Below are 15,796 nucleotides of genomic sequence, written 5' to 3' on the forward strand. Positions count from 1 at the left end.
AAATAATAAAATATTGAAATAAAAATTTATTTTCAAAATTGAAATAAAATAATTGTCAGAACAGTGACGATAGACACGACTGTCATTTTCGCGGGGAAATAACATTGAAATGGCCTGTCGGCTGAAAGGGTCGCAAGTGGCTCTGACTTATCTCAACTTGCGGTAGTTTTCCTCCAGAAAAATGTAAATATGAATGCACAAATATATTCTCAATGTTTCTATTGTCAAAAATGTCTATCGTCAGGATAGCTGACTGAAAATCTTACCTTGATTTATTTGATGAAATCTAGCTGTCGGAACTCCAAGTCTTGCCCGGAAGTAAATGTCTGCTGTCGCAAAAATCATGCGCAGTAGAATTTCCTCTTTGCGTCAGTCAACATGTGCGTGGTGAGGGCTTGAATTTTGCTATCGTCAGGTGCATTTGACTGACAGACTGACGATAGCATTTTTTTAAAATAACTGTGGGCTTCTCTTTTGAACAAAATTAGTTTTTTCGCTGTTAATCTATTTCAACTCTATCTGTTGACACCCAAAAATGATAAAGCCTGCTTCCACACGATAACTACCAAAGATCCATAATGGCCGAGTCTATCGTCAGGTCATCTGACAGAAATTCACTGACGATAGCAACAGGGATAATGAAAGTGGTTTTTAAAATGGGAGTTATGTCTGTCTGATATGTCAAAGAAATAGAACTTTATTCTTTAAAAATCTTTTATTGATATACTCTGTGTATTTTTAAATGTCGTGCTGTTTTAGAAGACCAAATACCATATTTTCAATCTTGAAAATATTACCTCACTGAAAAAAGGACAAGAAAAATTTCTTATTTTGTGGGCAAGTGGTTAATGGATCCAGTCACGGTAGAATCTGCCGACACAGGTTTTGTTTGTTTCATGTAACTTGATCTACCCCAGCTCCATGAAAATTGAATTCTGGACAAGTCTCCGTGTTGGAAAAATACCTTGAGCTTTTGATGTAGGAAATGTAGTGAAGATGGACAACATTTTGAGAATGCTGAAAGTTCCTCTTTGTACATGGAAGTTGAGCAGTTCTCCTCTGAAGGCATCTCCAATCACCTTCACTTTGCTGCTGGGTGGGGTTTGCTTACATATCTCCCTCACCTACAACTACCTGCACAGTTCTTCAGTCTACTCAGCAGAACCTGAACATGTCCGTCTTGGCTTGTACATCTCTGACTTCAGTCTGTGGGTAAATTCTTTTCAAAGTCTCTATTGAAATTAAAAGCCGAGATGGTTTGCTGCACAACTGTTTGGGTCTGAAGGTTTTAGAAGAAATCTTTGTCACGTGTACACACCAGCGCAGTGAAACTCCTCTGTATCTAACCTAGCTGAAGCAGCGTCTACAACCCTAGCAGTGGGGGGTTTAGGGCCTTAAGGGCACTTCAGACATCATACAGAGGGAAGGGAAAGTATTCTTCCCTCACAACTCAAGAATCAAACTGGTGCTCCTTCGGGCCCAAGGCTGCCCAGGGAAATGAGCATTACAGATCTTACTCAACATGTCTGGTTTTTCAAGTTTAGACATCCTATCCAAGTCAACAGAAACTTGTTTAATGTTCCTGTTATACCGTCTGTATTTTCGCAGTGGCTTCAGTTTCCCCCAAATACAGGGTTAGTCAAAATTACTTTTTTTAAATGGTAGAAACCAACACTACGGTCACACTGCAAAGCTTAATGCTCAATTCCGATTTTTTTGTGAAATCCGATTTTTTTGTGAGGTCGTTCACATTAACAAATATATGCGACTTGTATGTGATCCTCAGTATGAATGAAAAGCGACCTAAAAGTGTTCCGCATGCGCATTGCAGGATACGACGACGTCACACGCAGTGAGCATGGCCAGTGTTTACGGAAGTAACCTAAAGTTTCCTGTGTATGACAGTAGCCAGCATGGAGTACCTGGCGATGATGCAGTTGTTGTTGCGACAGAGCCAGAACATGCACAATAGCCTGATGTTAAGGAGGAGGTTGAGAAGGAAGAGGGCAAGGGTTTTGGCTCAGGCGTTCTGCGGGGTAGTGACTGCAACCTCCGTTCAAAGGAACATCAACGCCATGTTGTTGTAACTTTTTTTGAGAGACCCGCCGCCTACTTCAGAGCAGAATAGTGACGTTTGTGGCTTGTTGATGACGTGTAAGTCGGATGAATGCGACCTGGCGGTTCAGACTGAAGTCGCATATGAAAGGATAGGAATCGGAATTAGGACCACATATCCAAACGGCCTGGGTCGGATTTGAAAAAATCGGATCTGTGTCGTTCATATTGTCAATAAAAGATCGGATACAGGTCACATATGGGCGAAAAAATTGAATTTGAGTCACTTCAGCCTGCAGTGTGAACGTAGTGCAATTGGCTCTGTAGTGGCAGGTCATCAATGGCATACTGCTGCACCACCTGTAAGCAGATGTCTGACATCACTGGTGGGATGTCAAAGTAGGGCCCATTATGCCAGCAGTGGTCATGGTGCACCATGCATTCAGGAGAAAAATAATGTAGACTAACCCTGTAGAATTATTTAGATTTATCCTGTGCTTACAGTACACAGGCTGTAGAAATGTACATTAAAATCTGATACTCTTGTAGGACCACCTGAACTTTGAGTCTGTTATTCTGCAGTTTTGTTTTATTTTCTGATGCAGTGGTGGAAGTCACTGAACAGGTTTAATATAAGCACAGCTAAAGGCTCATGCTCGTTATAATGAAAGTGTTCTATGAGTGGCCCATAGCTTTAAGCTGAAAGTTTGAGGAGTTTTATAAAATAATTATTCCACAAAATCAACATGAGCTGATGGCCAATGAGGCACATCGCACTAAGTTGGCTACAAGCCATGCACAACAAGTTTGAGTGGAATAACTAGATATGTGAGAGAGCATTATTTTTTGCAAACTGGAAAAACGATAGTAGCAATTTGTGAAAAATGCTATAATTCATGGAGAAAAAAAAAAGGTCTTATGCTGAAATGCTTTAATGTGGAACAGGAAATGTATTCTTTTAGTCATTTCTGTTTCTTTTAAATACTTGATAAAGTGATATCAGACTTGATGCACTCCACCATTTTGTCTTTCTCAAGGTAGTTAGGTCCATAAATATTTGGACAGACATTTTTCTAATTACCACAATGAATTTTGAACAAAACAATTCAGATGCAGTTGAAGTTCAGACTTTCAGCTTTAATTCAGTGGGCTGAACAAAATGACTGCATAAAAATGTGAGGAACTAAAGCATTTTTTAAACACAATCCCTTCATTTCAGGGGCTCAAAAGTAATTGGACAAATTAAATAATTGTAAATAAAATGTTCATTTCTAATACTTGGTTGAAAACCCTTTGTTGGCAATGACTGCCTGAAGTCTTGAACATCACCAGATGCTGTGTTTCCTCCTTTTTAATGCTCTGCCAGGCCTTTACTGCAGCGGTTTTCAGTTGCTGTTTGTTTGTGGGCCTTTCTGTCTGAAGTTTAGTCTTTAACAAGTGAAATGCTGCTCAATTGGGTTGAGATCAGGTGACTGACTTGGCCATTAAAGAATATTCCATTTCTTTGCTTTAATAAACTCCTGGGTTGCTTTGGCTTTATGTTTTGGGTCATTGTCCATCTGTATTATGAAACGCCGACCAATCAATCAGTTCGGCTGGATTTGAGCACACAGTACGTCTCTGAATACCTCAGAATTCATCCAGCTGCTTCTGTCCTGTGTCACATCAATAAACACTAGTGACCCAGTGCCACTGGCAGCCATGCATGCCCAAGCCATCACACTGCCTCCGCCGTGTTTTACAGATGATGTGGTATGCTTTGGATCATGAGCTGTACCACACCTTCACCATACTTTTTTCTTTCCATCATTCTGGTAGAGGTTGATCTTGGTTTCATCTGTCCAAAGAATGTTCTTCCAGAACTGTGCTGGCTTTTTTAGATGTTTTTTTAGCAAAGTCCAATCTAGCCTTTTTATTCTTGAGGCTTATGAGTGGCTTGCACCATGCAGTGAACCCTCTGTATTTACTTTCATGCAGTCTTCTCTTTATGGTAGATTTGGATATTGATACCGTACGCCTACCTCCTGGAGAGTGTTGTTCACTTGGTTGGCTGTTGTGAAGGGGTTTCTCTTCACCAGGGAAATTATTCTGCGATCATCCACTACTATTGTCTTCTGTTGGTGTCCAGGGGCCTCATGTACAAAGACCTGCGTGGATTTCCCACTAAATATGTGCGCACGTCAAAATCGGGAAATTTGCGTACGACCAAAAAAATCCGGATGTATCAATCAGTGCGTACGAAGGTTTCCACGCACTCTCCTGTTGTACATCACAATCAACGTGGAATTCAGCGCACATGCACGAGCCCTGTTCCCCGCCCCGTCTCCTCCCTCAATTATTCCACACTGAATATGTTAATTAGTATAAATAGACCTGCAGTAAGGCCCGCATTAGGTAAAAGACATGGCAACTTTTACTAACGCGTTAAGTGATGTTCAAAGTGTACCGGTATGCTATGAGACATGCAACGGTCACTGATTGCATGCCACTGAATGTGAATGTAGCCTATACCAAGATAACGGTATGATTCGCATCGTCCGCAGTGCCTGCGCCACAATGAGTGTCTATTTGAGTTACATGGGTTTTGAAAAAAAAACACCTTGAGTGCTCTAATGTGTACATTTTTTCAGGGACACCCTGTATTTGAGGAAATGTCTTCCTCTCTTAGTAGGCCCAATATTCCTAGCCACATGTAACCAGAAATAAAACGTGCACATATTTTCCACAATAGGATTTTAATGACAAATGTATTCTAGCAGGGTGCCAGGGAACAACAGGAGGCCCCCAGTCCATCCCACCCGAGCAGGAAGAGGACCCCCAGCCGAGCGGATCCAGCGTCACTGTCACCTGCCCCCCTTCTCCACCGCCTGCCCCTGTCGCCAGGTCCACAGGCCGGGTGCTGACGCGCGCAGTCCTTGAGTCGCAGGGGGAAATTTTAAAGGGGATAGAGGCGATTAACGACAACCTCGAGGGAATCCGCGAGGAATTGAAGGAACTGAATAACACATTAAAAGAATATCTTAAAAAATGAACGGTGTCCCGTCTGTCCTTACCTTTTCACATTGTGGCTATTAAGCGCTGCCGGGTTTGTATGCCATGTCGCTGTGGCACCTCGTTGTGAGGCCCAGGGTCTGGGTCCTCCGGCAGGTCTCGCTCCATTATTGGCACGCCGTGCCGCTGCGCCACATTGTGTAACACGCCACACACCGCGGCTGTGTCTGATTTGTACGCACTTGGAAATCGTTTCATATATTGATCTTGGTAATTATGTGATAAGGCTACCCCACGCAACATCAACTAATAATATTTCAGTCGGACACCTCGCGGCAAATGCGTGAGGAAGATCTCTTAAGCTAGCTGCAATGCATGGTCCTGCATGTGCACTCTAATTTAATTAATTAACCAATAGTCAATGGGAATAATATGGAAATGATATTGCTGGGGTTTCTCATTTCCCGTAATCACAATATGGAAGGGATGGTTGATGGATCTGTTGGCATTTACCCAACAGTCTCGCATTATGTGTCTCGACAATGTCGTATGACTGACATACATTTCAATTCACGCAGCCTGATGTTCCGATGCATTTTTGGATGCCTCTTATCGCCATGTCATGACTCTTGACCGAGTAGGCCTAAATGTAGTTGCGTTGCTCTGCCTCCAAGTGTCGCCAAGTACCAAGATGCACCAGAAATGCGCGTACGCCAGCCATGAGGTTTGCGTAGAGTACCGCACTTTTCCACGCCAAGTCAATCTTTGTACATACGAATGTTTGTGCAGAAAGTGACGTACGTAGCTTTTTTGTGCGTACGCAAGCTTTGTACACGAGGCCCCAGGTCTTTGTGCATTGATGAGTTCACCAGTGCTTTCTTTCTTTCTCAGGATGTACCAAACTGTAGATTTTGCCACTCCTAATATTGTAGCAATTTCTCGGATGGGTTTCTGTTTTCGCAGCTTAAGGATGGCTTGTTTCACCTGCATGGAGAGTTCCTTTGACCGCATGTTTTCTTCACAGCAAAATCTTCCAAATGCAAGCGCCACACCTCAAATCAACTCCAGGCCTTTTATCTGCTTAATTGAGAATGACATAACGAAGGAATTGCCCACACCTGCCCATGAAATAGCCTTTGAGTCAACTGTCCAATTACTTTTGACCCCTTTAAAAACAGGGTGGCACATGTTAAGGAGCTGAAACTCCTAAACCCTTCATCCAATTTTAATGTGGATACCCTCAAATGAAAGCTGAACTGAAAGTCTGGACTTTGTCCATGTCCATTATATAACTATAACTTTAATATGTTTCAGTAAACAGGTAAAAAAAAAAACAATTTGTCAGTGTCCAAATATATATGGACCTAACTGTATATGAGCTGATTGGCTACTCTACTACTAGGCTATCAGAGCACACGATTGCTCATATCCAGTGAACGTGGAGAAAATTTATTCACATACATTCAGCTTTAATAGGTCAAGACTTATGACCCTATGCATGAAATCAAAACACATTCAGAATAACAAGTCACGGTACAGAATTTCAACCATGTTTTCTATTTAAATTATTTTATGTACAGTATATATAGATTATACAGGTAGTTTCAAAATCCTACCAGTTGTGTACAAGTTTGTAAACTGAAGGAGAGATGATGCAGATAGACAAACACACTCAAGCTCTGTTCTGAAGGAGAGCATCGAAGTCGGGCGAACAGACGAGTTTGTGCTTAACGTGGCCGAGTACAGTCATGTCTCCTCTCCTGCCCTCCGTATTCACCGACACCAACTCCTACACGCGCGTGCACACAGCATATTTAATAAATAAAGCACAGATTTGTAGTTGTGTGTGTATAGAGATCTTGCATGTGACGTCACAGCCGATCCAGATTGTGACAGACGCAATCGTGTCGGTCAAACGCCATATTCCGCCTTCTACTTCTGCTTTTACTTCTACCTTTTCTTCTGGAAAACCCTACTATATACAATTCTACTACAACGGCTGCGGCTACAAGCTCTCCCTACCTGTGCACGTTTATGTTTTTTGTGTGCATTTTTGCGTGTTGTTCGTCTGTACCGGACTTCAATATCCACTACAACCGTATGGACTTACTGGACATTGGTTTCCAGCAGAAAATGACGGTTTGTAGCGATTTCCATCGCATGCACAACATTCCGGACGAGAAAAAAAAAACATTCCGGACGAGACCAGATTGCGAGAGCAGCTGGGTCTCCGTGGATTGTTATCGGAAGCAAAGCGAAGGAGGCAGCGCCGGGAGCCGAAGCAAAAGGGAGGCTGCAGGCAGAGCCGGCCTGTTGACAAAGCTCAGAAAACAGCTACTCAAGCCTCTACCTCTCCAACGCCAGATCCATGTAAACACGGACGATTTGGAATTACTTTATTCTATAATCGGCTGGTCAGTGCTATACTCAATACTTAAGTGACTTACCCATCCAGTGAGGATCATTTTCTTGTTTACAAGATGCCACATCTGAGTAGCTGACAAATCCTGAATTTCTGTAAAGATAACTGTCCAGAGATTTATAAGCACGCAGTGCTTCACCACTGAACAGCGAGGGAAAGTTAATGAGGTAATCATACACGTCCGGGTATTCCGCTGGCAGTTCAAAATCCGGTCGTGAAAACTCCGTCCGGAAAGCCATAAGGGTCACAAATCTGTAGATCGTTTATTTTAGACATATATCTAGTTATCTGTTCATTAGAAAAATGAGCCGTGTAGTCCGTCGGTTGAAATTGATCCATTCTGTACACGAGTGCAGCAGTATTCAGCGGTGTTTTTGACCGACACGATGGCGGTTGTGTACTTTCCGGTCACGTGACTGCAAGATCTCTATATAAGGCATGGAGAGTGACAGACCTGGAGGAAGGAGCAGGACGTCCCCAGAGCCATGTCCAGTATGATGTTCCCCAACACGAGCTGCACTCGTCCTGACTTCCTCACCAATAAGCGGCCCACCAGACCCTCCTGTAGATCCTTCAAATGACAGCTGTTCTCCTCGTCAGCCTCCTCCTGCTGCTACCACACACACACACACACACACAAGCCTAATTAACATAATAATGTATTATAGAGTTTAATCGCACAGCTCAGTTTATAGCTGCTATAATGCAAGTGAGAACAGAAACAAACCTACATTACACGCAACTATAAATGGATTTTTAAAAAAAAAAAAAGAAAGGACACACACACACACACACCTGTCCTTCAGCCTTCTGGAGTACATTCTGTCCGTCCTCAGACTGCACGGTGGATTTAGTGGGCCGGGTGTCACTCGTTGGCGGTTGTCCCGGCAGCGAATCAGGGAGCTGCATGAACAGAAGCTCCTCCTCTTTGCAGTGACTCCATGCCTGGAGCAGGTCAGGTAGAGAGTCTGGTACAGGAAGGGGTGGCGGTTTAAACATAGGCTCCATCTTTTTCATCACAGGGATATCAGGAGGCTCCTGTTTGACTGGACAGAAAAAAAAAGTTGAGAAGACAAAAGAGTAAAGCTGGTGTGCGCATGTGTCTCGCTCTCTCACCCGAGACAGCAGTGTCTGAGCTCTCCATGTTCATCTTTTCATCCTCTGCACACTTCTCGACTTTGACTCCTCTGATTTTAGTGTCTTCCTCAAACTCTTCTTTAAACACCCAGCCGGACACGGCCAGAGGAAGCTGCACGGGACAGCAGCGCGCTTCGTTCATCAGCTGTGGGTCGTCCACAAACTGCCGTATACACGCAAAGGGTCATGGGCATCATCGAATCAAATACAAAGATATTCATAACTTAGAAATGTGAGGGGGTTTTGTTTTTTTTTATCTTGTAATAAATCAAGGGGACTGGGTTCCCCCCCTTTTCATGAATGGATTACCAAGTTAGCTGGTTTGGGTTATCAATTTGACAATCCGGGACTTCAACGGATCACTATTAGCAAATCTTTGAATTGTAACGCGATATGCTAGGAACAGGACCCAGGACTACTTTCTTAAGCAGAACCATGTTGAAAAGTGCACCATGGAAATGTTTTTCCTTCTTTAGCATCATTAAAGCAGCTCTGCTTGCTAGTGAGATCCTTAATCCCTCACACTCACATCGTCTCTGTCCAGCTTGCGCAGGATCTCTTTGGTCTCCTCATCGGTCTCTCTCTTCTCCTTCTTAATGTTGATGATGGGGCAGGGGGCGCTGTTGGGCGTGTCCCGTGCGTCATCATACACACCTGGCAAACACAAAGTAAATCGCTCACCTAGAGCTGAGGGTGCCAAAACTTTAATCCAAAAGGGTGCAAACGTGACGCAACAAAAATACAAAAGATGTTTGTGGTTAAAAGTCAGAAAAGTAAGATACACACCATCAAGACGATTGTCTGATTAAGATGTTTGTCCAATCCAGGTCAACAGATGTTAGGTCCGCCCACATCTACTACAGAAGACTAAAGCACCTCCTCACCTTTCCTCTTGGCCATCATCTCTGCAGGTCCCTGCTCAAAGATGGAGTGGGATTGGATGACTTCTGGCCGGCCCCGCCCCCTGCCCCGCCCGTCTCGCTGTCGCCCACGTTCCGCATCCTTCCTCTCTCTCCTGGGTCCCTCGTTCATCTTCAGTCTGAAGGAAAACAGCAGCAGAGTGTAAGCTGCTTATTAAGAAAGCTGGTTAATCAACTCTCCAGTTATAAAACATTTAAGTTCCTTTAAATTTTACACTACAGCGTTTGCATTCTCTTCCTAACAAGCTACTTTTTTTCGCATCTTATTATCGTCAAGAAAAGGTGAAGGAACAAGTATTTATATTTATAGCTGCTAGAACATAAGTAATAACCATTTTGTAGATTAAACGCAACTATAAAATGGATCAAAATGTACGACACTTTGAACAGTAACACTTCACTGATTATTTTCCAAAAACAGTACCACACCCTGACTGAAAATTCGGCAAATACTGTATTTGTCACCTTGTAAGAATTTCCCACAGCCAATCAAGGACTTTATTCAATCATAAAACATGACATCGTCCATAGCTACCCATATAGCAAGCCCCGCCCATTCCTATCAAAATAGAGATCCTTATAATTCCTGAGGAAAAAAAAAAAAAATCAAGAAGAAACTCCAAGCAAACTTGTAGTCAGGGCTTTGAACCAGAATTTTTTTCCTATTGGAAATTTTAACGTTTCCGGTTTTGGGTTCCACCATTAAATAGACGTTCCCGAACCAGTTAGAACAAAAAAAAAAAAAATTCGTTCCCGGAACGGTTAATTACGTTCCCTGTCAGCTGTTTAACAAATGGCTATAAAATTATGTCTCTGTCTCATCCAGCTTAAGCCAAATGTAGGCTAATTCTATTACAACCTTCATTAAATAAGACAAGAAATAATTCAAAACTATTTCAAAATGTTGGCGATTTGGATTCTCAGTATGTCTTCCCATCTACACAAACAGAAAAAGTGCCAAAAAAGAAAGATAATTCGTTTAGTGTGTTACCAAAGGCTAGTCAGGCCCTATGCATTGATAGGCTAACAGAGGTTAACGTCATTTAATGTTCGCGAGCCTCTCATTAACGTGGATATTGATATCGTGTTTGAAATTGACGTTTTTGAATAACGATAGACTGCAATATTTACCTCTTATTTAAGATGTGGAGACGTGATAGTAGTCCACCCTCCCGCTCTCTCCATTCAGTCAGCGAACGTCACACAGGAAGTGAACCCCAGCGGGTCATAGAAACTTGCGCAGGAGAAGAATGACTATTTGTAGGCTACGGAAACTTTGAGGAACGAAATAAAAACCGGTATTAACCGGTTACCATTATTTTTAATAAGCGTTTCTGTTCCGGAACATAAAAAATAATAAAGTTTCTGGTTTCGTTTCTGTTCCATGTGAAATAGAAAAAGTTCCCGGTTTTCGTTTTCGTTCCTTGAACCGGTTCAAAGCCCTGCTTGTAGTACCACAAAACAATCAAATCGTACATCACAACCTCAGGTCTTAAACGCCACTTACTCTTCTTTACTCTTTCGTCCGATGATGTTCGGCGTGAAAGTTTTCTGTGAGGGAAAAGATGACAAGAATTATTTATAACGAAGTAATTTTACAGATTTTTTTTTTTTAATTACGTATAACACAATCACCAGGGATGCATCTGGTTTGTCAGACCCTTATGTCAAATTATAATTTTTCAAAAGACCGAGTTTATGAAATGAGCCAATAACAAAAGGAAAAATTAAAGGAATACTCCAGTGTTCTTTCAACTTTGCATCTAATCATAACATCTGTAATGTACATATCATGATCATGAAGCAGACTAAACAAATTTCCCTATTCTGAGAAGAGGGGAAAAACAAACAAAAAAAAACCTGAAAATATCTTTACATTTATTTAAAAAAAAATAATCTATTAATGGAAGTCTAAGGGCAGCTGCTGAATTCTGTTTCCAGCTGAAGCAACAACTCTGAACAGTATCTGGAAAAGCAGGTTTGGCTGTAAAAGACTCGGGTTAGTCACGATTTTTATAAGTGTTAAATAACCCGTTTTAGGAGCATACGTTTGAATGAAATGGGATTTGTAAGGACTAGATCTCAGGCGTACCTTCTTCACGCCTCCCAGCGTGAGGTCTCTGGAGCGCATGACGGGCAGACGGCCGGGCGCCCTGAGGTTCACCATCGCTCCCCGACCTCCAGCCGCAGGCCTCGGGTTCGAAGACGAGTCACCGGAGCCTGGGGTCGCCATCCTCGCTCTGCAATCACACCATGAGAGTCAGAGTCATCAAGAAATATCAGGGTTCACATCCCATCACTGACAGTATAAACCAAAGTTAGACATTATAACTAACAATCACTACAGTGGTGCTTGAAAGTTTGTGAACCCTTTAGAATTGTCTATATTTCTGCATAAATATGACCTAAAACATCATCAGATTTTCACACAAGTCCTAAAAGTAGTTAAAGAGAACCCAGTTAAACAAATGAGACAAAAATATTAGACTTGGTCATTTATTTATTGAGGAAAATGATCCAATATTACACATCTGTGAGTGGCAAAAATATGTGAACCTCTAGGATTAGCAGTTAATTTGAAGTTGAAATTAGAGTCAGGTGTTTTCAATCAATGGGATGACGATCAGGTGTGAGTGGGCACCCTGTTTTATTTAAAGAACAGGGATCTATCAAAGTCTGATCTTCACAACACGTTTGTGGAAGTGTATCATGGCACGAACAAAGATTTCTGTGGACCTCAGAAAAAGCGTTGTTGATGCTCATCAGGCTGGAAAAGGTTACAAAACCATCTCTAAAGAGTTTGGACTCCACCAATCCACAGTCAGACAGATTGTGTACAAATGGAGGAAATTCAAGACCATTGTTACCCTCCCCAGGAGTGGTCGACCAACAAAGATCACTCCAAGAGCAAGGCATGTAATAGTCGGCAAGGTCACAAAGGATCCCAGGGTAACTTCTAAGCAACTGAAGGCCTCTCTCACATTAGCTAACATTAAATGTTCATGAGTCCACCATCAGGAGAACACTGGGAATAGTGTGCATGGCAGGGTTGCAAGGAGAAAGCCACTGCTCTCCAAAAAGAACATTGCTGCTCGTCTGCAGTTTGCTAAAGATCACATGGACGAATCAAAAGGCTATTGGAAAAATGTTCTGTGGACGGATGAGACCAAAATAGAACTTTTTGGTTTAAAATGAGAAGCGTTATGTTTGGAGAAAGGAAAACACTGCATTCCAGCATAAGAACCTTATCCCATCTGTGAAACATGGTGGTGGTAGTATCATGGTTTGGGCCTGTTTTGCTGCATCTGGGCCAGGACGGCTTGCCATCATTGATGGAACAATGAATTCTGAATTATACCAGTGAATTCTAAAGGAAAATGTCAGGACATCTGTCCATGAACTAAATCTCAAGAGAAGGTGGGTCATGCAGCAAGACACCAACCCTAAGCACACAAGTCGTTCTACCAAAGAATGGTTAAAGAAGAATAAAGTTAATGTTTTGGAATGGCCAAGTCAAAGTCCTGACCTTAATCCAATGGAAATGTTGTGGAAGGACCTGAAGTGAGCAGTTCATGTGAGGAAACCCACCAACATCCCAGAGTTGAAGCTGTTCTGTATGGAGGAACGGGCTAAAATTCCTCCAAGCCGGTGTGCAGGACTGATCAACAGTTACCGCAAACGTTTAGTTGCAGTTATTGCTGCACAAGGGGGTCACACCAGATACTGAAAGCAAAGGTTCATATACTTTTGCCACTCACAGATATGTAATATTGGATCATTTTCCTCAATAAATAAATGACCAAGTATAATATTTTTGTCTCATTTGTTTAACTGGCTTCTCTTTATCTACTTTTAGGACTTGTGTGAAAATCTGATGTTTTAGGTCATATTTATGCAGAAATATAGAAAATTCTAAAGGGTTCACAAACTTTCAAGCACCACTATAACATGACAAAGATCTAAATGGTGCCATCATGTTGAAGGTTTCAACTTTCAAAAGTTCAACAAAACCTTCAAGTTAGACTTGAATCAAACTGAATTTGGAATATAAAAGATTTTATCCAAGGAATTTTTTTTTTTTTTTTAATAGGACTTAATAGCAGGGTCTTATGAAGGAGTAAAGACAGGGTTATAGCTGCTGGAGTTTACACTTTATTACTGTTTACAGTTAAATATCTACTCAAGTCCTTAATATTTTATAGTTCCATAATATTAGTTTGCAAATTTGTGATTAGCTTCGTTGTAGTTTAACTTTAGTAAACAGAAATACGGTTTTAGCCAAGTTTAGCTTGAGGCCAAATCCTGTCAGGTTAGCATTAGCAAAAACATTTGGTTACTAATACAGACTGTATAAACTTAGTTTTAGGGGTATTTTTACAAGCTTGTTAATACACCGTAATAAATTAATCATTATGATTTAATATAATTCTTAATTGACTTGTTTCTTTCTAAAAATGTATATTTATAATTTGTTGTTTTGAAATCTTCAGTTTGTTATAAAAGTCCCCTGGATTGCACATCCTGCTGCTTCCCTGCTGACATTTTCCAATAATTATGCTCAATAAAAACATCACCACAAATATATACACATTTTAGTTCAGAAATTTTATCGCCCATGTAAACAAGAAATTGTGTAAATCAGTTTAACATAAAGCGAGTTTAGATCAGGTTAAACGTCGTTATGAGTCATCTTGGACCTTTCCAATATGGCGGCTGCTTTGCCGTATGGCTTAGCTAGCACTCCAAGGCTAACACGGTATTTAATGCTTTCTTTTATAAAAAGCACTGATTTAACTCAGACAAACAGTTTCATGCGCAAAAGCGTCACAACTCCCGGGCACATAGTGCGTTATGTAAACTGTATCGGACTCGTTTCATGCACTATATAGTGCACTTGTTATAGGAAGTAGGGGCAAATTCAGGATTCAGCCGCACTCATAACTTTTTTTAAATACACAATTCATACACACATAACTCCATGTTTAGACTTTAGATGCCAGACGTCGTTGTACTGTGTAATAACCAGTGATGGAACAGTTCTCTAAGTTCTCATGTCATTAGAAACACATGGCAGAGACACATGGCTGTTCAACCGGCTGCTAAATAATTAACTCAGCTTTATAACTGCTAAAGAAAATATTTAAGTATATATTTACCCGCTTTCTTCCCCTGTTCACTGAAACCAAACGTCTCCAAATCAAACTAATACAGTTATAACACTCACCGCTCCCTGATGAAATTTATAGCCAATGGTTAATGGGCGGGGTTTTACAACCTTTCACCTCTGTGACGTCATTGGACAACTCAGCGATTTTTAATAAAATATTATTTGATTAATGAGTAGCTTTTTAAAATAAGCTGCAATAAAAAAATTATCTTTGAGCTGCCCAAGTTTCACAAAACAACTCTATCTATCTATCTATCTATCTATCTATCTATCTATCTATCTATCTATCTATCTATCTATCTATCTATCTATCTATCTATCATTTGACTGTAATGCCAAATATTAGAATATTATTGTTGTTAATCAACCTTAGAGGCTGAGTTACTGACATACAATGTTATTCATAAGAAAACTGGAGTTTATTAGTATAGTATAGTATAGTATAGTATAGTATAGTATAGTATAGTATAGTATAGTATAGTATAGTATAGTGCAATATATTATTTTAGCACAGTATAATACAGTATAGTCTAGTATGCTATAGTACATTATATTCTAGCACAGTATAGTACAGTATAGTATAATGCACTATAGTACAGGACAGTATACTGTACTGGAATATTTCTTCTAAAAAAAAAAAAAGGGCGGCACGGTGGCGTAGTGGTTAGCACAGTCGTCTCACAGCAAGAAGGTTCCAGGTTCAAACTCAGTGGCCGGCGAGGGCACGGCGAGTTTGCATGTTCTCCCCGTGTCTGCGTGGGTTTCCTCCGGGTGTTCCGGTTTCCCCCACAGTCCAAAGACATGCAGTTAGGTTAACGTGGGGCGGCCTTAGGCTGAAGTGCCCTTGAGCAAAGTACCGAACCCCTGACTGCTCTCCGGGCGCTCTGGTGTGGCTGCCCACTGCTCTGGGTGTGTGCGTGTGTTCACTGCTTCAGATGGGTTAAATGCAGAGGATGAATTTCACTGTGCTTGAAGTGTGCATGTGACAAATAAAGGTTTCTTCTTCTTCTTCTTCTTCTTCTTCTTCTTCTTCTTCTTCTATAATACAGTATAGTATAGTATGCTATAGTACATTATATTCTAGCACAGTATAGTACAGTATAG

General features: G+C 41.2%; 1 protein-coding gene across 3 annotated transcripts; it reads right to left on the minus strand.

Annotated features, from left to right (window-relative positions):
- Positions 1 to 6,598: 6,598 nt before the first annotated feature.
- Positions 6,599 to 14,800, minus strand: polr3d (polymerase (RNA) III (DNA directed) polypeptide D). Of its 3 annotated transcripts, none has more exons than XM_060931188.1 (9): positions 14,750 to 14,800; positions 11,618 to 11,765; positions 11,033 to 11,076; positions 9,490 to 9,644; positions 9,135 to 9,259; positions 8,585 to 8,768; positions 8,264 to 8,514; positions 7,923 to 8,078; positions 6,599 to 6,835 (listed from the first exon to the last, which is right to left on the minus strand). In XM_060931188.1, the coding sequence occupies exons 2-9, from the start codon at positions 11,756 to 11,758 to the stop codon at positions 6,719 to 6,721; spliced, it is 1,173 nt and encodes a 390-aa protein (XP_060787171.1). In that variant the 5' UTR covers positions 11,759 to 11,765; positions 14,750 to 14,800; the 3' UTR covers positions 6,599 to 6,718. The 3 variants fall into 3 exon arrangements, with proteins under 3 accessions (XP_060787171.1, XP_060787169.1, XP_060787170.1); XM_060931186.1 differs by having other exon boundaries at positions 7,923 to 8,081; XM_060931187.1 differs by having other exon boundaries at positions 7,923 to 8,081; positions 14,682 to 14,770.
- Between the last annotated feature and the right edge of the window lie 996 nt (positions 14,801 to 15,796).

This window comes from Neoarius graeffei, chromosome 10 (assembly GCF_027579695.1).
Source record: "Neoarius graeffei isolate fNeoGra1 chromosome 10, fNeoGra1.pri, whole genome shotgun sequence".
Lineage (NCBI taxonomy): Eukaryota > Metazoa > Chordata > Actinopteri > Siluriformes > Ariidae > Neoarius > Neoarius graeffei.

Excerpts from the sequence above, each read along its gene's own strand:
- polr3d (XM_060931186.1), bottom strand. The coding sequence starts at position 11,758 with ATGGCGACCCCAGGCTCCGGTGACTCGTCTTCGAACCCGAGGCCTGCG. Across the intron at positions 9,260-9,489 it reads GATGATGGCCAAGAGGAAAG|GTGTGTATGATGACGCACGG; the intron begins GTGAGGAGGTGC and ends TGTGTTTGCCAG. Across the intron at positions 8,082-8,263 it reads TCCAGAAGGCTGAAGGACAG|CAGCAGGAGGAGGCTGACGA; the intron begins GTGTGTGTGTGT and ends TGTGTGTGGTAG.